The sequence below is a fragment of the Primulina eburnea genome, unplaced genomic scaffold, assembly GCF_022965805.1.
Source record: "Primulina eburnea isolate SZY01 unplaced genomic scaffold, ASM2296580v1 ctg1404_ERROPOS370979, whole genome shotgun sequence".
Classification (NCBI taxonomy): Eukaryota; Viridiplantae; Streptophyta; class Magnoliopsida; order Lamiales; family Gesneriaceae; genus Primulina; species Primulina eburnea.
Genome location: NW_027330929.1, coordinates 33,975 through 56,236, shown reverse-complemented (window position 1 = coordinate 56,236; position 22,262 = coordinate 33,975). Strand labels below are relative to the sequence as shown.

Sequence of the window (22,262 nt, the reverse complement as noted above, 5' to 3'; positions counted from 1 at the left end):
AGGGCTCTGCTGTTTCTGAGAGGGTTGTCTGTGAGAGGTTAGGTGAGGATCTTGACCAGAGTTCTGATAGACATTCTGAACCGGGTGATGGCCGTGCGTCTGAGGATGGCGTTCTAGACTTAGATATGCCAGATGTTAAGAAAAAGAGGGGGAGGGATGATCCCCCTGGGTCGCTCAGGAAGCGATTGGGCATTTCTGCTGCCCGTTCCTTATGAATTTCCTAATCTGGAATATCCGGGGACTCCGAGGTTCGGAGTCCCAACAGAGGCTTCATGCTTTTGTTAAGGAGAAACAGATTAAGGTTTTGACTGTTTTGGAGCTGATGATCGATTTAGATCAGAGATTCATGACTCGTCGTCTTGGTTTTTCTCGAGTCATCTCGAATCTTTCTGGTCATATTTGGGTGTTTTTTGCTGCTGATGTGCAGGCTGAGTGTCTTCTTGATCATGCTTAGTTCCTTCACATTAAGCTTTCTGCTCCTTTTTTGCCCACATCTGTTTTTTGTTCCTTTGTATATGCCAGATGTGATTATATTGAGCGTCGTGATCTCTGGTCTTCCCTGCTTCACGTCAAGCCTGTTCTGGGTCCTTGGCTGGTTGGTGGGGATTTCAATGTTGTTCGTGATCCGTCTGAGTGTTTGGGCACCCGTGGTGGTAGGTTACTACCCATGGAGGAGTTCAACACTTTCATTATGGATTTGTTAGAGTAGGTGCCCGTCGAGCCAAGTGTTGGCCGAGTGTTCACAATGAAACTCTATGTATAAGCAGTCTTTATTTTAATAATATTTAAAATTATTACTTTGGCAAATCTTTATCTGTATACCCATGCTAGCTGCATAGATAAAGCCCTTGAATATACAAATAGTAGAAAGAATATGAGATGCTCATATGATGAGTATCATGAAACTCATATTTGTAATACTGTATATTCTAAACGGTTCCTAGTCGATTCAGCCGCCACTAAGAAGGATATAGGCCGCTCGAGTTAGAGACTAGTATCTGCGATGTGAGTACCATGTTTCATTGGTAGGGGACATTGTGATGTCCGAACATGCAGATAGGTGCTCCTGGTAGAGTGCACTGAACAACCCTCCATAAAAGGACTTTCCAAGTAGTTCTCACTTATCGAGTGGAAAAGTCCTGGTTTATGGTTGTACAGAATTAGTCCTTATGACCCGGGACAACATTGAGACTCTATGTGCTAGAATTACACTTTGACTTGTTTACCGACTCTCATGGGGTCATCAGGTGGCAAGGTTGGGTGTTCTGTCGAAATACATAGGAGTCGATGCATTGTAGTCGGGGATTCACCGCTTACCTTTGGGTATGGATATCCTATGTGTTATCATGTGTATGTAGATCGAAATCTCTGGCCAGAGTATGGTTGTAATTATAAAAGGGGTTTCATAGATTACACCATCGATGCAACTACGACATGACACATAGTATCGATTCATTGACAACTCTCGATAAACCAATGGTTGTCGAATCGATCGGGATATATGAGTTGAAGGGACCGTACTGTACGCTAACCATAATTGAATGGTTCTTGCAGGCACTATCATGTGATACCTAGGGAATCACGTAAGCGATGCTGCTAGGCGTTTAACGTGATTGGTTGGGTACTATCAGACTTGAGTTCTGACGTTCTTACTATCAAGGAGTTGATAAGTAAGAATGGAGCAATTGGGGTATGCTCGAATAAGGACATGTTTAGTCCGAATCACATGGAGATGTGAACCCACGGCTAGTTGTATCAATGAACCATTGAGGGCCACACAAGTACTAGCTTTGTAAATCCCGATGAGAAGTAAAAATAGTTCAATGTGTTGAACGGCTTATAAAGGAGTTTATAAGCGTAAGGAAAATTAGAAGTATGACTTCTATAAAGGAGAAAATAGTTCAATGTGTTGAACGACTTATAAATGAGTTTATAAGTGCAAAGAAAAATAGAAGTTTGACTTCTATGAGAGAAATGTAAATTTTGATTTATGGAAGTGTTCCTAAATCAAAATTTGGCCAAGAGAATAATGTATTTGAAAATTGTGATTTTCATAAACATTATAATGGACTAAATTAAATTAATTCAAGTGTTGAATTAATCAAACACTAGTGGGCCTTGTAGAGCCCAAATGATTAAATTAATTCAAGTGTTGGATTAATTAAATAATATTGAGTCTTGTAGAGCTCAATTAAAATAATTATTTAACTAGTGAGACTTGGGTAAATTCAAGTAATGTTTAATTAGTCTCAAATATGTTTGAGATAATTAAATTTAGTCCAAAGTTTTTAATTTGATTAAAAACTATATTATATGCATGCATGGGAGGTGAAGAGTTGGGGAATACTTTTGATTAAAATAATGGTTGGCATGCAACTTTTTGTATCAACTTTTTGCAACCCCAAGACTAGATTCTCCTCCCTCATTCTACAACATACATGGCCGAAACTCATCAACCTATTCTCTCCATTTTTTCTCTTCTTTTGTGTTCTTCAATTTGTTGGAGAAAACACACACTTCTCTTTGAAAAATCCTCACATTTTTCTAGTGCAAATTGTGAGGGGATCTACCTAGTTGGTGGTGGGCCTAATTTGAAGGAAAGATTCAAGAAGAAAGGAGGAGAGCTTGTAGATTCATCTTCCATTCAAGAGCTTTATTGTTCAACAACAAAGTTGGAGCCACAATCAACTTTTTAAAGTTGATAGGTACATTTCTTTAACATCCTATATATGGTTTTGATTTTGTAAATATTACACAAGATTCATTTGGGGTGGCCGAAATTTCCTCCTTAAAATTTCGAATTTTTGCTTCCGTTGCGGCTTCCGGCCACCGTAACCGGTCCGCTTTCAAGTGGTATCCAGCTAAGGTTACGGATTTTGTGTAATATTTACGTAATATTATGTTGAGATCGATTTCTAACCGCTTGAGAAATTTTTTGGTGCATGTATGGTGAAGGCCGAAATTTTTTGAAGAAAAACAAAAAAAAAAAAATGTTTTTCGGGCAGCCCCTCGGCTGCCCGAAAATTTCGGGCAGCATAGGGCAGCCCGAGGGGCTGCCCGAAATGTTCAGTTTTTAAAATAAAAAAAAAAATTTTTTTGTTGTTGACGGAATCCGGCGACGGAGCTCCGGCGACGGCGATGACGGCTAGGGTTTCCTAAAGTGTTTTGGACAATCTTAGTGTCATGGGCCTTGAGATGTTGGGCCATTGGATGGACAACATTATTTGTGAAATTTAAATGGGCCTAAGTATTTTTGGTGAAAAATGGGTTTTGGGCCCTTAAGTTTAAATTTACAATTGTTGCACATATTTTCTCATAAAATAAATAATTGAAGTGAGACTTTAATTATTTATAGTAAATGGTGATTTACAAGAAATTCGATTATAAATAAATTAATTTGAAAGTAGACAAAGGTGTTTGTATACTTTGTTAATTTAATTTATAATTGTGGCGGTTAGTGATTGGATCAAGATATATAATATTGGATCAATTAATTATAGTGATAATTAATTGATGGTGTATGATATGTGATATTATGCATGAAGGATGATCAAAAGCCCAAGCCCAATTTGCTAGGTGTATGCTAGGATATTTGTGTTGAATGATTGTAATAATTATCAATTTATCAAGTGGGCTTGGTTTATGGCCCGTTCCCACCCCATGAGATGTATCCCTATGTGCCATGGATATTTATTTGTAAATATTAGAATAGGGGAAGATCAAGATTGGAAGATGGTGGCCTTGGTGATTATGAAGATCGAAGACATGTAATATTGGATGCTAATGTAATAATTTAGTTGCATTGCATCCCGTGCATTTACCCTAGGATTGGACCTAGGCCCGTGTTTGGCTCACACGGGCCATTAGTTTTGGGGCGATTGATCATCCTTGTATTGTTTTCTATTTATGATATATGCATGATATGTTATAAATAATGAGTATGTGCGTTATTATTATGATAATAACAAAGTTGCATGAATCCGGCAAACATACGATCAAACATGGCGAGCTTTTAAAATAAAATTAATGATGAGACCTTTCAAAATTAAAAACACTCATTTTGAATAAGATTCAAAATTAATATCAAGCCCGAAAAGGGGAATTATAAATTTGTTTATAATTTCCTTGTCTTCCATCGACAATGGGTGCATGATGAACGCTACCCGTACTCGGGGCTCGGCTCATATTATTGGGGGGGCCCTGGGTGCCGGAAAGCTGTGACATCCATTGACATGGTGATGTGAACTACGTGGAACTCCCATGATTTCGGCTCATATTATTGAGGGAACTCATGGCGACCGTCCATTAAGGTTCAATATCGATGGGTTAGGCTTGACACGTAAAGATGAACGACGTCATATTATTGGGTCCTAATCAAACGTGAGACAAAAGTTTACGTTAAGGGTTGCATTGTGATGCAATTGGAAACTACCTTTTAGGTTTTGTGATTGGCTGATATTATTCGGGATCATAATTCGCTAATTGGACCTTACGTACCTACTGAGGAAAGGAGTTTCCCGTTTTTACTAGAGGGTAGTGAAAGATGTCAAAACAGTGGGAGCAAATATTTATGAAGTATAAGTCCAAACTTCATATCTTACTAAATATTTAAAATAGTCATCAACATTTATCTGTTTTTACTTTTCAGTACAAATCGACAATGTCTTCGATGCGCAATTCGATATCTATAATACTCGACAAACACATATTAACTGGACCTAATTACCTCACTTGGCTAAGAAATTTGAAAATAGTCTTAAATTCGGAAAGGGTAACATATACACTAACTCAGTCGCCCCCTGTTGAGGCTCCGACTGACTGCAATCCTGAGGAATTGCAGGCTTACAAGGAATGGTGTGACCATGACTTGATAGCCAGGTGTTATATGCTGACTTCTATGAACGATGAGCTACAGAGGCGTTTAGAGGGTGCAAAGAGTGCTGCTGACATTCATTTGCATCTCAAAGAGCTCTTTGGAGAGCAAACGCGTCCTCTTAGGCATGCTACCGTCAAGGAGCTGATCACTTTGCGCATGCGAGAGGGGACCTCGGTCCATGAGCATGGCCTAAAGGTGATCGGGCTCGTGGACAAGCTCGTTGGCATGGATCTGATCCTGCCTTCGGAGTTGACCACCGACATGTTGCTGTTATCGTTGCCTAGCTCATTTGATCCTTTTGTGGTGAACTTCAACATGAACAAGATGGAACCGACCCTTGAGGAGTTGGTGAACATGCTTGTTACGTTTGAATCCACCATCAAGAAAGAGAAGTTGGTTCTTTATGTGGGTTCTTCATCTGGTACGAAGATTGATCCACATGGGAAGGGAAAGAAGAGTTCTTTCCAACGTCCCGAGAAGAACGTGCCCTTGTTGAGGCAATCTCCGAACCCTGTTGAGGCAGCCAGACCAGTTAAGGCTGACAAGACTAATGATGTATGTCATCACTGCAAGAAGCCTGGACATTGGAGGCGTAATTGCAAAGAATATCTTGCCCAGAAGTGTTCTGGAAACGGTATGTTCTAAATTTAAGTAAACATTTCAATTAACTCTACTTCTTGGGTATTAGATACCGATTGTGACTCACATCTCTGTAATGGGTTACAGGTGATGGGAAGAAGTAGGAAACTTAAAGAAGGTGTGACCTTCTTGAGGATGGGCAATGGAGCAAGAGTTGCTGCCAAGGCCATTAAGGATGTTTACTTATTATTGAACAATAGTTTAAGTTAATTTTATGAGATGTTTTGTTTGTACCTAATTTTGTAAAACATTGTTTCCATTTCTATTGTGATAAAAATGGATATTCTTGTTTATTTAGCAAAGGTGTTTGCAACATTTACAAGAATGAATGTTTAATTGGTACTTGAGAACTTGAAAAACGATCTCTATAACTTAAAAGTAAAAGATATTCTACTAAATGTCCATTCAAAGGCAGATACCATATGAGATATGGATGGGTAAGCCTCCCAAATATTCTTATCTTAGAATATGGGGAGCCCTGCTTATGTGAAGCAGGTAGTGGGAGATAAATTGGATTGTTGATCCATTTTATGTTACTTTGTGGGATATCCAAGGAATTAAGTTGGATATCATTTCTATCATCCCCAAGAAACAAAAGTGTTTGTTTCTAGGAATGCAACCCTTTTGGGAAAAGGATTTTCTATTGGATAGAAAAAGGGAGATGATAGAACTCGAAGAGGTTCGAGAGAAACCCACAATTATGGAACCCACACCCGATGAGCCAAGAGAGGAGATACAAGCTCCTAGCAGATACGAGAAAGTCTCGAGACCACCTATGAGGTATGGTCAGCTTCTTGAAGAAGGCCATGATGAGCCTAACCATGGATGTGATCCATGGACCTTCAAGGAAGCGTTATCTGATGCCAATTCATCCAAGTGACTTGAAGAAATGGAATCTGAGTTGAATTCCATGCATTCGAACCAAGTGTAGGATCTTGTGGATCCACCTGAGGGAACTGTTCCCATAGGGACTTGGGGCGGATGGGAAGGTATTGACTTTCAAGGCGCGATTGGTGGCAAAAGGATGTACTCAAAGACAAGGAGTTGACTTTGAGGAAACCTTTTCCCAGTCGTAATGTTCAAGTCCATAAGGATTTTGCTAGCCATAGCTGCATGGTATGACTATGAGATATGGCAGATGGATGTTAAGACAGTCTTTCTTAATGGGGATTTTAAGAAAGTGATTTACATGTCTCAACCTGAAGGGTTTACATCTATCGGAAGTGAGCATATGGTATGTAAACTTCAGAGATCTATTTATGATCTAAAGCAGGCATCAAGGAGTTGGAACCTCAGATTCGATAATACAATCAAAGAGTTTGATTTACTAAGAATCATGAGGAACCCTGTGTGTATAAGAAGGTCAGTGGGAGTGTTGTGACATTCCTGGTGCTTTATGTTGATGACATTCTACTCATTGGGAATGATGTAGGAATGTTGCAATCAACTAAGATATGGTTAACGAGTAAGTTCTCGATGCAGGACTTGGGAGAAGCATCTTTTGTATTGGGATACAGATCTATAGAGATAAATCGAAAAGATGGCTTGGTCTCACCCAGTCCACATACATGATACCTTCGTGAAGCGGTTCTCGATGGATGCGTCCTTGAGAGGACATCTACCAATGTGTCATGGCGTGTCCCTATCCAAGTCTGTCTCCTGAGACTGATGCAGAGATAGTGACGATGACACGCATTCCGTATGCTTCGGCAATTGGTAACATCATGTATGGGATGATATCTACACGTCCTGACGTGGCGTTTTCACTATGTGTAGTGAAAAGATATCAATCGAACCCCGGTCTTCCACAACTAGAAAGCTGTGAAAGACATCCTCAAGTTGTTGAGAAGGACCAATAAGTTGTTCTTGGTCTATGGGGTAGAGAACTGAAATTGGAAGGCTATACCGACTCTAGCTTCCAAAGCGATATCGATAACTCGAAGTCAACCTCTAGTTTTGTATTCATGCTCAACGGTGCTGCTGTCTCTTGGAAGAGTTCCAAGCAAGACAATGTTACGGATTCCAGCACAGAGGCCGAATACATTGCTGCATCAGATGCAGCAAGAGAGGCTGTTTGGATAAGGAATTTCGTCTAAGAGTTGGACGTCATTCCTAATGGAGTAGCTCCTGTCCCGGTGTTGTGTGACAACACGGGAGCTGTAGCTCAAGCAAAGGAGCCTAGGTCTCATCAGAAATCCAAACTCGTATTGAGAAAGTACCACATCCTCGGAGAGATTGTGGAAAGAAGAGTAGTGTCTATTGACAAAGTCGGCTCCGCAGATTATGTTGTTGATCCACTAGCTAAGCCTTTACCTGGACCATTATTCGACAAGCATCGCGAATCAATGGGTTTTAAGCATATGGGTAGTTGGCTCTAGTGCAAGTGGGAGATTGTTAGAGTAGGTGCCCGTCGAGCCAAGTGTTGGCCGAGTGTTCACAATGAAACTCTATGTATAAGCAGTCTTTATTATAATAATATTTAAAATTATTACTTTGGCAAATCTTTATCTGTATACCCATGCTAGCTGCATAGATAAAGCCCTTGAATATACAAATAGTAGAAAGAATATGAGATGCTCATATGATGAGTATCATGAAACTCATATTTGTAATACTGTATATTCTAAACGGTTCCTAGTCGATTCAGCCGCCACTAAGAAGGATATAGGCCGCTCGAGTTAGAAACTAGTATCTGCGATGTGAGTACCATGTTTCATTGGTAGGGGACATTGTGATGTCCGAACATGCAGATAGGTGCTCCTGGTAGAGTGCACTGAACAACCCTCCATAAAAGGACTTTCCAAGTGGTTCTCACTTATCGAGTGGAAAAGTCCTGGTTTATGGTTGTACAGAATTAGTCCTTATGACCCGGGACAACATTGAGACTCTATGTGCTAGAATTACACTTTGACTTGTTTACCGACTCTCATGGGGTCATCAGGTGGCAAGGTTGGGTGTTCTGTCGAAACACATAGGAGTCGATGCATTGTAGTCGGGGATTCACCGCTTACCTTTGGGTATGGATATCCTATGTGTTATCATGTGTATGTAGATCGAAATCTCTGGCCAGAGTATGGTTGTAATTATGGAAGGGGTTTCATAGATTACACCATCGATGCAACTACGACATGACACATAGTATCGATTCATTGACAACTCTCGATAAACCAATGGTTGTCGAATAGATCGGGATATATGAGTTGAAGGGACCGTACTGTACGCTAACCATAATTGAATGGTTCTTGCAGGCACTATCATGTGATACCTAGGGAATCACGTAAGCGATGCTGCTAGGCGTTTAACGTGATTGGTTGGGTACTATCAGACTTGAGTTCTGACGTTCTTACTATCAAGGAGTTGATAAGTAAGAATGGAGCAATTGGGGTATGCTCGAATAAGGACATGTTTAGTCCGAATCACATGGAGATGTGAACCCACGGCTAGTTCTATCAATGAACCATTGAGGGCCACACAAGTACTAGCTTTGTAAATCCCGATGAGAAGTAAAAATAGTTCAATGTGTTGAACGGCTTATAAAGGAGTTTATAAGCGTAAAGAAAATTAGAAGTATGACTTCTATAAAGGAGAAAATAGTTCAATGTGTTGAACGACTTATAAATGAGTTTATAAGTGCAAAGAAAAATAGAAGTTTGACTTCTATGAGAGAAATGTAAATTTTGATTTATGGAAGTGTTCCTAAATCAAAATTTGGCCAAGAGAATAATGTATTTGAAAATTGTGATTTTCATAAACATTATAATGGACTAAATTAAATTAATTCAAGTGTTGAATTAATCAAACACTAGTGGGCCTTGTAGAGCCCAAATGATTAAATTAAATTCAAGTGTTGGATTAATTAAATAATATTGAGTCTTGTAGAGCTCAATTAAAATAATTATTTAACTAGTGGGACTTGGGTAAATTCAAGTAATGTTTAATTAGTCTCAAATATGTTTGAGATAATTAAATTTAGTCCAAAGTTTTTAATTTGATTAAAAACTATATTATATGCATGCATGGGAGGTGAAGAGTTGGGGAATACTTTTGATTAAAATAATGGTTGGCATGCAACTTTTTGTATCAACTTTTTGCAACCCCAAGACTAGATTCTCCTCCCTCATTCTACAACATACATGGCCGAAACTCATCAACCTATTCTCTCCATTTTTTCTCTTCTTTTGTGTTCTTCAATTTGTTGGAGAAAACACACACTTCTCTTTGAAAAATTCTCACATTTTTCTAGTGCAAATTGTGAGGGGATCTACCTAGTTGGTGGTGGGCCTAATTTGAAGGAAAGATTCAAGAAGAAAGGAGGAGAGCTTGTAGATTCATCTTCCATTCAAGAGCTTTGTTGTTCAACAACAAAGTTGGAGCCACAATCAACTTTTTAAAGTTGATAGGTACATTTCTTTAACATCCTATGTATGGTTTTGATTTTGTAAATATTACACAAGATTCATTTGGGGTGGCCGAAATTTCCTCCTTAAAATTTCGAATTTTTGCTTCCGTTGCGGCTTCCGGCCACCGTAACCGGTCCGCTTTCAGGATTCTGGTTTGATTGATGCTGGTTTTGAGGGGTCTTCGTTCACTTGGACGAATAAGACCATTTGGAAGCGGTTGGACAGGGTTCTGGTTTCCGTTGATTGGGGTGATCATTTCAGCTCCATTCGAGTTGAACATCTTCCCCGTACTGTTTCTGACCACTGTCCGCTTTTGGTTACCGCTCCGGTTTTTGCCCGTGGGCCGAGCTCGTTTCGCTTCCAGCGTATGTGGCTTCGGCATCATGGTTTTTTGCAGACTGTTAGGCTCAATTGGAATTTGCCTTGCAGTCTGATTGGTATGTCGCGTCTTTTTGTCAAGTTGAAACGTCTCAAGAATCACCTCAAGTGGTGGAATCGGGATGTTTTTGGTAACATCTTTGATAAAATCACCGAGGCTGAGAGTGCAGTTCGTTCTGCTGAGCTTGTCTGTGAGGCCGATCCTTCTGATGCGAATTGGACTGTCCTGTCTGATCGTAATGCAGATCTGGCTCGTGTCACCGCCATGGAGGCGGATTTTTGGAAACAGAAAGCTGCATGCAACTGGCTAGAGGATGGTGAGCGGAACACCAAACTCTTTCATAACATGGTTAAGAAGAAGCGTGTGGCTAATAAGATATTCCGCATATGGGAGGATGGGGTTTGCCTGTCGTCTCCTGAGTTGATTCAGCAGTCGGGTGCCTCGTTTTTTCAGCACTTACTCACTGGAGATCCCTTTGTGCTTGATTGTCCTGATTTTTCTGGGTTTCCTTCGGTGATCTCTGATGAAGATAATTATGGGATTACTGCTACCCCCTCCCTTGAGGAGGTGCGTGCGACAGTTTTCTCCATTTCCCCTGACAGTGTGGCAGGCCCTGATGGCTTCTCTTCGGCGTTTTTCCAGCATTGCTGGGAGATCGTTCATCAGGATGTGTTGGATGCAGTTTTGGATTTTTTCCGAGGCTCTCCCCTGCCTCAGAGCTTTACTGCTACCACGATTACTTTGATCCCAAAAGTCGAGGGTCCTCGGGCTTGGTCGGATTTCCGTCCGATCAGCCTGTGTAATGTCACGAACAAAATCATTTCTAAGTTGTTGTACTCTCGTTTGCGGGCTGTGGCGGAGAGACTTATTTCTTTGAATCAGAGTGGTTTTGTTCCAGGACGGATGATTTCTGATAATATCCTCCTTGCCCAGGAGCTCACTCATAGTCTCACTCTTCCCACTCGTGGTGGTAATGTTATTTTGAAGTTGGATATGGCCAAGGCCTATGATCGGGTCCAATGGCCTTTCCTTTTTGCTGTTTTGCGCCATTTTGGTTTCTCTGAGCAGGTTGTGGCGTTGGTCTCGGCCTGTATTTCTCATTGTCATTTCTCCGTTAATATCAATGGCTCTCTTTCGGGGTTCTTCGGCTCTACCAGGGGCCTCAGGCAGGGAGATCCATTGTCCCCCCTTCTCTTCATCTTAGGGGCGGAGTATCTTTCGCGTGGCCTTGACAGACTCTACTTGCGTCATCCTGATATGAGGTACCGTTCTAGTTGTGATCTTTTGATTTCCCACCTGGCTTATGCTGATGATATTATTATTTTTGCCAATGGTGGGTCTCGTGGGATGCAGCGTCTTTTAGACTTTCTGCATCACTATGAGAATTGTTCGGGACAGCTGGTGAATGCTGTCAAGAGTTCCCTGATTTTACCTCCGCGATGCTCTGAGCGCCTTCGCTCTAGACTTTTGCGTATCACTGGCTTTGCGGAGGGTCATCTGCCGATCACGTACCTCGGAGTTCCTTTATTTCGGGGCAATAGGACGTGTTCTCATTTTGAGCCCCTCTTACAGTCTGTTAGGAGGCGGCTGGAGGGTTGGGAGATTCGTACTCTTTCTCCGGGGAGCCGCATGACCCTCATACGTAGCGTGCTCCTCTCGATGCCCATATATTTGTTTCAGGTTGTTCAGCCTCCTTTGGCTGTGATGGAGAAACTTGAGAGAGCCTTTAATGCCTTTCTTTGGGGGTCTAGGCCCTTGGAGAAGAAATGGCATTGGGCTCGCTGGTCTCGGGCTTGCCTCCCTGTGGAAGAGGGGGGTCTTGGCTTCCGCAGATTGAAAGATCTCGTGGATAGCTTCTCTTTAAAACTGTGGTTTCGGTTCAGGCAGGGATCTTCCCTCTGGGCCAAATTCTTGATGAGGAAATATTGTCTCTTGGCACACCCAGCTTGTGTTTCTTCTAGTGGTTTTATATCTCCCACTTGGCGGCGTTTGCTTCAGATCCGGCCTCGTGCGGAGAGTGGTATTCGCTGGCGTGTTGGCCATGGAGAGATTTCATTTTGGGACGATTGTCTGTTCAGGGATGTTCCCCTGTCCAGTCAGACTGAGGTCTGTGGGGATCGTGGAGCCCGGGTTTCCCATTTTCTTTCTGAGGGTGCCTGGGATTTTGATCTCCTATGTTCAGTAGTTGCTCCTTCTATTGCGGAGCAGATTGTGTTGGTCCCGATTCTTTCGGGAGAGTTGGATTCGCCTCGTTGGATCCATAGCTCCGATGGAGTTTTTTCTGTCAAGTCCGCTTGGGAGTTGATTCGCTTTCGCGCCCCGATCTCTGATATTAATCGCCCCTGTTGGGGTCGTTGGTTGAGGCCTACGATGTCATTCTTTCTTTGGAGATTTCTGCATCACTGGCTCCCAGTTGATGAGGTGCTTCAGCGCCGTGGCTTTGCGTTAGCTTCTCGTTGTCAGTGTTGTGACATGTCTGAGACTTTCACGCATGTGTTTATTCGCAGCCCGGTGGCTCGCCCTGTTTGGCATTTTTTTGGTGCGATCTTTGGGGTTCGTATCCCTGACACTGAGGATTTCAGGTTATTCCTTAGTGCGTGGAAGAGGGATCTGGTCTGGGCTCCAGGGGGCCACGTGAGGGAGTTTCTCCCTTTCATTATTTTGTGGTTTCTCTAGACTGCTCGGAATGATGCGAAGCACCGCCAGCTCTCCATTTCTGGAGAGACGGTGAAGTTCCAGATCTTGTCTTACCTGCGCCTTGCCCACTCTGCGCGTACTGTCAAACCCAAGCATTGGGTGGGTTTTTTCCAGGTGGCGCGATCTCTGGGGATTTCGGTTTTCTTATTCAGATATCATCGGACGGCGATTGTTCGTTGGCTTCGGCCGCCGTCTGGTTGTTTTAAGCTTAATGTGGATGGGAGTTCGAGAGGGAATCCAGGGGATTCTTCGGCTGGTGGCGTCGTTCGTGATCATTCTGGGCGGGTCTTGCTATCGTTCAGTGAGTTCATTGGAGCTGGGTCTACTATACGGGCGGAACTTTGGGCGGTCTGGAGGGGTCTTATTCTTTGTTCTGATCTTTCTCTATTCCCTCTTTGGATCGAGGTTGATTCTCAGATTTCTATTCAGATCCTCCGTTCTCGTCAGTGTCGTTGGGGGTTGGATCACATTGTGTCTAGAATTTTGGTTCTCTTGAGGGGGCGTATGGTTCATATCTCGCATATATACCGGGAGGGTAATTCGGTGGCGGATGCTTTGGCGGCTAGGGCTCATGAACTTCGGCAGTTTACCGTAGAGTTAGGTCCTTCCTTACCCAGCCACATCTCCATCCTTGCCCGTTCGGATCGTTCAGGGCTTCCATACATCCGATCCAGATATTCTTAGCCATTTGCAGCCCCTTCTTCTTTTTGGCTCTACTTCTTTATCTATATATATGTATGTTTTTATTTTTCTTGCAGGTTGTTTGTTCTTGGTGGTTGTTTCTTATCTCTCTTTTGAGCTGTGCAAGTTGGCCCAGACACTTGCACTCTCTTCATTTTGTTCCTTTGGATTAGGGTGGTTCCAAGCACTTCCTCCGTCGGTGTTTTTCTGTGGACCATTCTTGTTATCCGGCAGGCGATCACTGCAGGCTTCTCCTTGCCCGCCGCTTTCTTACTTTTATGCTCTCTTGCCGATTGTTATGGTGGCTCTGGATATTTCATTTCGGTGATCTCTTTGGCCCAGAGCCTCATTCATGTCGGGATTTATCGGTGCTTTGGTGGCTCTGGATGTTCTCTATTGGATCCATCTTTTTTCAGAGTTACCGTCATGCTTGGGTTTCTGATTATATGAGCTCCGTCAGATTTCCCCTTCTCCTTGGGTCTTGGAGCTTTTCTGACTCGAGCTGGATTACGGTCCTCTTTTTGTGTTTTGACCGTTTTTGCACAGTGACTTTCCAGCTGCATACTCTTTTGACTGCTAGATCGTGTACAGCAGACCGACCTTGGATTAGGATGTATTCTTCAGTTTGGCATTACACTGGCAGATGGCTCAGAGATGGGTACCATCGATGGTCTTTTGCACTTACTTCTGAGCCGGATCTCTACTGCTTAGATAGGTTACGATGTATTTTCATGTATTTAGCGTTGTTTCTTGTTGTTCATCTGTATTACGCGCTTTTCTTAGGGATTAGTTTTTGGCTCATATTTTTGCCACCCTAGACTTTGTCTTTTGTATGTTGTGTGGTAGCTTTTCGAGAGGTCTTGGTATAGTCCCCCTCTCGTTAGGTTTTCTGTTGTATCTCTGTTTTGATGTTATATACAGGTAGGGGTCTGCCTAACCCCCCCGCATCCGGCGGTGTTTATTTTAAAAAAAAAAAAAAAAACCCTAAACCCTAAACCCTAAACCCTAAACCCTAAACCCGAAACCCCAAACCCTAAACCCTAAACCCTAAATCCTCACTTCATGGCGGTCATAACGCCTCAATCAATTGAACAATCCCCGTTCGCCGGCGCCGGGAATTTTAGATCTGAGAATTTCCAGGCGGGTTCATCTTTTCCGTCATCTTCTCAGGTTAATTTCTCCACCGTTTCAAATCCTTTTCTCAATTACTCTTCAGGGTCCCTTCGTCCAAGCCTGGGTCGTGTTTTGCCGTCTTCAATTTTGGGTTTCCGGCCACCGATCGGAAACCCCTCTTTTCTAGGGCAAAATCGTAGTCCATCATCTTCTTTGGCTCAATCGAACCCTCCAATGCCCGAGTCTGCTCAAATTGGTACCGGTTCTGGACTCCTCTCACCGTCGCCGATCCATGGTGGTGCTCCGGGAGGTAACTCACTAGTCAACTCGGTCGAGTCAAACCGCCGGGTGGAACGAGTTGACTCGGCAGTCAACCCTTGTGCTGAACCGGTCAAAACAGGTACGCGTGTTCCTACTCCTCTTACTGTGTCATTTCGCGATATCCTGACTCCACCGTCCCCTCGGACGGCCAAGAAAAGCTTTGATGAGTTGCACAATTCAATGGATGACATTCCTGTGCCGATTCTTCGGAATGGAAAACCGGGTATCCTTTTCCCGGATGAGGTTATTTCTTCTCTGGCAGAACCTTTCGAATTTGCTCTGGTTGGAAAAATTTCAGGTAATCGATCTCTAGTTCCAAATTCTGGTATTTCTGCGGCTTTTGCTAAATTGGGACTAGTTAGATCTTTTGACTTAAAGTTCATGCCTCGGGGTTTTCTTGTTCTCACACTTGCTTGTGAAGAAGACTATGCGTTCTTTTGGACTAAGGGGGTTATGCAGGTGGGACCTCTGTCGATCCGCTTCTCTAAGTGGACGCCAGAGTTTAATCTTCAGGAGGAGTCACCCATTGCTCCTGTTTGGATCCGCTTCCCGGGTCTTCCCCTTCATTTGTTTTCTAAGCAAAGTCTATTTGCTTTGGCCAAAATTGTGGGGAAACCGGTGAAGATGGATGACCATACTGCTGACTCTACTCGGGGTGCTTTTGCCCGAGTCTGTGTTGAAATTAATGTGTTGGAAACACCAGTCAAAGAAATTTGGGTGGGTTGGGGTGATCATGCTCAAGAAATTGAAGTCATTTATGAGCGAATCCCCGGATACTGCACGGATTGCAAAATGCTGGGTCATTCGACCAGTGTTTGTTATTCCCATGGCAAGAACCCAAAACCCGTTCGTCCCAAGCCTGCTGACCGTGCTCCTCGTCAGTCTCCCACTTCTACAGAGCCTGCCCCATCAGGGGGTGTTGCCCCACCAGGGGGTGTTGCTCCTGGTTTTAATTTGGGGGCCCAGCCTCAGCTTCAGAAAACTGGCACGGGTCCCCGACGTAGAGGGAGAAAGAGGCCAGTTCGGCAGGTTCTTCCAAGAAAGAATCCTCTTGAGTTGAATCCTTTTGAGGTGCTCTCGCATGGGCAGGATGAGGAGATTGATCCTGTTGGATTAGATTGTGTTGATTTGGACCCTCCATGTGGTAATCTGAAGGATGCCGGTGTTGGGTCTTCTGGAAAGGAACAATTGGAGTATGTTCTTGTTGAGGGTGTGACCCTCAGTGATGAGGTTATTGATGGAGGGGTCCAGTTGGGTGATTGCGTGGACGGTATTGGGGTACCGTCTACTTCTGAGTTGCCTGTGTTTGGTTCTCTGGGGCCTTGCACTTTGAATCACAGTAGTCATTCCATCCCCTCTGTTCCTTTGTCTCCTGATGATGCTTCCTCTGCGGTTGAGGAATTGGTTGCTAGGCAGGGACCTTCTGTCAGTGAGTTGGTCTTCCGGCTGGAATCTGCTGGAGATTCTGATCACGAATTTGATCGGCATTCCGAGTCGGGTGATGGTTGTAGGTCTGAAAGTCGTATTCTGGATGCTGATATGGGAGATGTTAAGAAAAGGAAGGAGAATGCTTTTCATAGGTCGCGTAAAAAGCGACAGGGCGGTTCTGGTGCCCATTCTCCATGAATTTTCTCATATGGAATGTCAGGGGGCTCCGGAGCTCGGAGTCTCAACAAAGGCTTCATGCCCATGTTAAAGAAAAGAGAGTCAAGATCTTGGCTATTTTGGAACCCATGATTGATCTGGATGTTCGGTTTATGACTCGTCGTTTTGGTTTTTCTCGAGTTATATCGAACTCCTCGGGTCATATCTGGGTTTTCTTTGCTGAGGATGTGATGGTTGAGTGTCTCCTTGATCACACTCAATTCCTTCACTTCCGGGTTTCTGCTAGTTTTTTGCCGACCACTGTTTTTTGCTCCTTTGTTTATGCTAAGTGTGACTACATTGAGCGCAGACAGCTCTGGACTTCTTTGCTTCAGGTTAAGCCTGATCAGGGTCCTTGGCTTGTTGGTGGCGACTTTAATGTAGTTAGAAATTCGTCTGAGTGTTTGGGTTCTTCTGGTGGGCGGTTACTTCCCATGGAAGAATTTAATCATTTTATTTTGGATTCTGGGTTAGTGGATGCTGGTTTTGAGGGGTCTTCGTTCACGTGGACGAACAAGACCATTTGGAAGCGTCTTGATCGGGTTTTTGTGTCTGTTGATTGGGGTGACCATTTTCATTCTATTCGTGTGGAGCACCTCATTCGTACAGTCTCTGATCATTGTCCTCTTTTTGTGTCAGTCCCGGTTTTTGCTAGTGGGCCGACTTCTTTTCGCTTTCAGAGCATGTGGCTCAGGCACCATGGTTTTTTGCAGACGGTGCGGCTTAATTGGAATTTGCCGTGTCATTTGAACGGCATGCACCGTCTTTTTGTGAAATTGAAGCGCCTGAAGAGCCATCTGAAGTGGTGGAACAAGGGTGTTTTTGGTGATCTTTTTGCCAAACTTGCGGAGGCGGAGCAGGCTGTCCGGGTTGCTGAGGCAGTTTGTGAGGCTGATCCTTCGGATTTGCATTGGACTACTTTGTCCAATTGCAATGCCGATCTTGCTCGAGTTACCGCCATGGAGGCGGATTTTTGGCGGCAAAAAGCCGTTTGTAGGTGGTTAGAGGATGGTGAGAGGAACACCAAACTCTTCCACAATATGGTCAAGAAAAAACGGGTGGCTAATAAAATTTTCCGTATTTGGGATAATGGCTCTTGCCTTACTTCCCCTGATCTTATTCAGCAGTCTGGGGCCGCCTTTTTTCAAAACCTGCTTACTGGGGATCCTTTTGTGCTTTCTTGCCCAGATTTTTCTGACTTCCCCTTGGTGATCTCGGATTTGGAGAACGCCAATATTGCTGCCCCCCCTTCTTTGGAGGAGGTGTGGGCGACTGTTTTCTCCATACATCGTGATAGTGTGGCGGGGCCTGATGGTTTCTCTTCGGCCTTCTTTCAGCATTGCTGGGAGATTGTCCATCAGGATGTTTTGGATGCGGTTCTTGATTTCTTTCGGGGTAGTCCCATGCCACAGGGGTTCACTGCCACCACGATCACATTGATTCCCAAAGTCATGGGTGCTCAGGCTTGGTCGGACTTTCGTCCTATCAGCTTGTGTAATGTGACCAATAAGATAATTTCAAAACTTTTGTATTCTCGATTGAAGGTGGTGGCGGAGAGGCTTGTTTCGTGGAATCAGAGTGGCTTTGTTCCAGGGAGGGTGATTTCGGATAATATCCTCCTTGCTCAAGAGCTTACTCATAGTCTTTCTCTCCCCACCCGTGGTGGCAATGTCATTTTGAAATTGGATATGGCCAAAGCCTATGATAGGGTCCAATGGTCTTTTCTGTTGGATGTTTTGAGGCATTATGGCTTTTCAGAGCAGGTTGTGTCGATGATATCTGCCTGCATTTCTCATTGCCAATTTTCAGTTAATATCAATGGTTCACTCACCGGATTCTTTGGATCCACTAGGGGTCTCCGGCAGGGCGACCCTTTGTCCCCACTTCTTTTCATTCTAGGGGCTGAGTACCTTTCGCGTGGTCTTGATCGTCTTTATCGTCAGTATCCTGCGATTAGGTACCGATCTGGTTGTGATCTCCCTATTTCCCACCTGGCTTATGCTGATGATATCATTATTTTTGCCACTGGTGGGACTCGTGAGATGAACAGTCTCATGGATTTTTTGCATCACTATGAAAACTGCTCGGGGCAGTTGGTGAATGCATTTAAGAGCGTCATTATTTTGCCTCCGAGGTGTTCTGGTCATACTCGTTCCCGTCTCCTTCGCATCACTGGGTTTGGGGAGGGTCATTTTCCTATCAAATACCTCGGAGTTCCTTTGTTTCGTGGGAATAGAGTTTGCTATCTTTTTGATCCCCTGGTGCAGATGGTGAGTAAGAAGTTGGAGGGTTGGGAGCTTAAAACTCTTTCCCCGGGGAGTCGTATGACCCTCCTTAGGAGTGTTCTCCTTTCGGTTCCCATTTACATGTTCCAGGTAGTCCAGCCACCTCTGGCAGTTATGGAGAGGCTCGAGAATGTTTTCAATGGTTTCTTGTGGGGGTCCAGATCCTTGGATAAGAAATGGAATTGGGCGAGGTGGTCTCGTGCATGTCTTCCTGTCTCTGAAGGGGGTCTTGGATTTCGCAGGCTCAAAGATATTGTGGAAAGCTTCTCCATTAAATTATGGTTTCGTTTTCGTCAAGGTTCATCCCTATGGGCCAAATTCATGATGAGAAAATACTGCCAGTTGGTGCATCCAGCTTGTGTTTCATCTGCTGGGTTCATTTCTCCCACTTGGCGTCGTTTGCTTAAGATTAGGCCTCGTGCTGAATCTGGCATTCGATGGAGACTTGGGATGGGAGATGTTAATTTTTGGGATGATACCTGGTGTGGTGATGTTCCATTATCTAGTCAGTTACCGGTTCGGGGGGATCGGGGTGTCCGTGTTTCTCACTTTATTTCAGATGGGGTTTGGGATTTTGATTTTCTCTGTTCAGTTGTTCCTCCCTCTGTTGCTGAGACTATTGCTCTGGTCCCTATTGCATTGGGTGAGCCCGATTTGGCCATTTGGGTGCATAGTTCTGACGGTGTTTTTTCGCTGAAATCCGCTTGGGAGCTTGTCCGCCTGAGAGACCAAGTTTCTGATATATTCACTCCTTGCTGGGGCAGTTGGCTGAGGCCTACTATGTCTTTCTTCCTATGGAGGTTTTGGCATCAATGGCTTCCAGTTGACGATGTTCTCCAGCGTCGTGGTTTCGAGTTGGCGTCTAAATGTCAGTGTTGTGAGATGCCTGAGACATTCACGCACATTTTCATTGACAGCCCTATTGCCTGATCTGTATGGCATTTTTTTGGGGCTGTTTTTCGTGTCCGTATTCCCCTTACTAGTGATTTCAGACTCTTCCTCAGTGCTTGGAAGAGGCATCCGGGGTGGACACCTAGAGGCCACGTGAAGGAGTTTTTGCCTTTCATTGTTTTATGGTTTCTCTGGACAGCTAGGAATGATGCGAAACACCGTCATTTGCACATTTCTGGGGAGACTGTTAAGTCTCAGGTTTTGTCCTATTTACGTCTCGCTCACGCTGCGTCTACTGTTAAGCCCATGCACTGGCGTGGTGTTTTGCATGCTGTGAGGTCGCTGGGGTTTTTTGTTGATTTGCGCAGGGTTCATAAAATGGCGATTGTCCGTTGGTTGAGACAGCCGGTTGGGTGCTTCAAACTGAATGTGGATGGGAGTTCGAGAGGTAGTCCTGGAGCTTCTACTGTTGGTGGTGTTGTTCGTGACTCCTCTGGTCAGGTGCTGGTTTCTTTCAGTGAGTTCATTGGAGTTGGGACCAATATCCGGGCAGAACTTTGGGCTATTTGGAGGGGTCTTCTCATTTCTTCTGATCTTCATTTCTTCCCTCTTTGGATTGAGACTGACTCTCGTATATCTCTTCTTATACTTCGCTCCCGCCGGTGTACTTGGGGTCTTGAGCATATTGTTACACGGATTCTTTTGCTGATGAGGGGGCGTTCAGTTCATCTATCGCATATTTACCGGGAAGGGAATTCAGTGGCGGATGCCTTGGCGGCGAGGGCTCATTTACTCAGGAATTATACCTTAGAGTTAGGTCCTTCACTACCTAGAGATATCTCCATCCTTACCCGTTCGGATCGTTCCGGGCTCCCTTACCTCAGATATAGATACTCTTAGCCATTTGTGCCCTTTCCTCTTTTTGGATCTCTTTCTATATCACATCTGTTTGGAGGTTTATATATATATATATATATATATATATATCTATGTATTTTATTGCAGGTTTATTGCTCTGGTAGTTTGTTTGTCATTCTCATTTGCTCTGTGCTAGTGGGCCCAGAGACTGGAACATGATGTGTTTGTCCGGGGTTCTCCTTGCCCGCTGCTTCAGTTCTTGCATAGGTATTTGCTGGAGGTTGTGGTGGTTCAGGGGTTCTTTCTGGATGACCCTCTGCATTGTTGCGACTTTAGTCAGACTTATACTTCATGGGCTTTATCACTTTATTCGCTTGCTTTGTATGGTGGATCTTTTTTGTTCTGGCTGGATTGCGATCTACTTTTTGTTCTTTGATCGCCATTGTACAGTGACTTCCAGGCCAGGTCTTCTTTTGACTGGTGGGCTTCATCTCGTTATCAGATTCGATTTACCAGGGTGATAGCTTCCGGGATCCTCTGGTTTTCATGCCATGTTCGTCAGACTCCTACTTTATGGGATCGAGCTCTCCGTTCTTTTGATTCAGATGCTGGATATCTTGTGTTCTGGCGGGATTGCGATCTATATCTTGCTCAGTGATCTCCATTGTATAGTGACTTCCTGGCCATAATTTCTTTTGACTAGTGGGTTTGGCACAGTTGTCAGCTACCAGATTATATTTACATTGCCAGATTGGATTCTACAGGATGATAGCTCCGAGATGAACGTGTTTGCATGGACTCTGCGATCATCTCGCCGTTATCATTTTGTCATCTTTCGCATGTGGTTCATAGAGCTTCTCGTGTTTTATTAGTTGTTGTCGCTTATTTGGTAGTCTTCTAGGGTTCGTTTTGTTTTTGTAATTTCTTCCCTAGGTTGCTTTGTTTTTATGTTTCTACTGCTTTAGCCTTTTTGAGGAGGTTTTGGTTTTCTCCACCTTCTCTTTTAGGTTTTTTATTCTGTATTCTGTATTTTGTTACTGTTGATTTTGTGGATATGTACAGGTAGGGGTCCGCCTAACCCCCCCGCATCCGACGGTGTTTTCCGGAAAAAAAAAAAAAAAAAAAACCCTAAACCCTAAACCCTAAACCCTGAACCCCGAACCCTAAACCCTAAACCCTAAACCCTAAACCCCGAACCCCGAACCCCCAAACCCCGAACCCCTAACCCCGAAACCCAAACCCCGAAACCCTAAACCCTAAACCCTAAACCCTAAACCCAAAACCCTAAACCAAACCAAACCAAAAAACCCCCAAAAAATTTTCTCTGGAAAAACACACACTAAAAGGTGCGAAAAAACACACTAAATTCGTCACTATTCACGCCTCTCTGCCGCCATGCTTCCGCCGCCGGATCCCGGCCGGCCACCACCACCATCTGAATCGCCTCAACCTGCCGACCAACATACTCAAATATCGCA

At 43.9% G+C, this 22,262-nt stretch overlaps 1 protein-coding gene across 1 annotated transcript; it reads left to right on the top strand.

Annotated features, from left to right (window-relative positions):
- Positions 1-211: 211 nt before the first annotated feature.
- Positions 212-14,000, top strand: LOC140820709 (uncharacterized). The gene is made up of 5 exons (XM_073181030.1): positions 212-432; positions 523-595; positions 10,061-12,907; positions 12,971-13,592; positions 13,750-14,000. Exons 1-5 carry the CDS (start codon positions 212-214, stop codon positions 13,998-14,000), a joined length of 4,014 nt encoding a protein of 1,337 aa, XP_073037131.1.
- Positions 14,001-22,262: the final 8,262 nt, after the last annotated feature.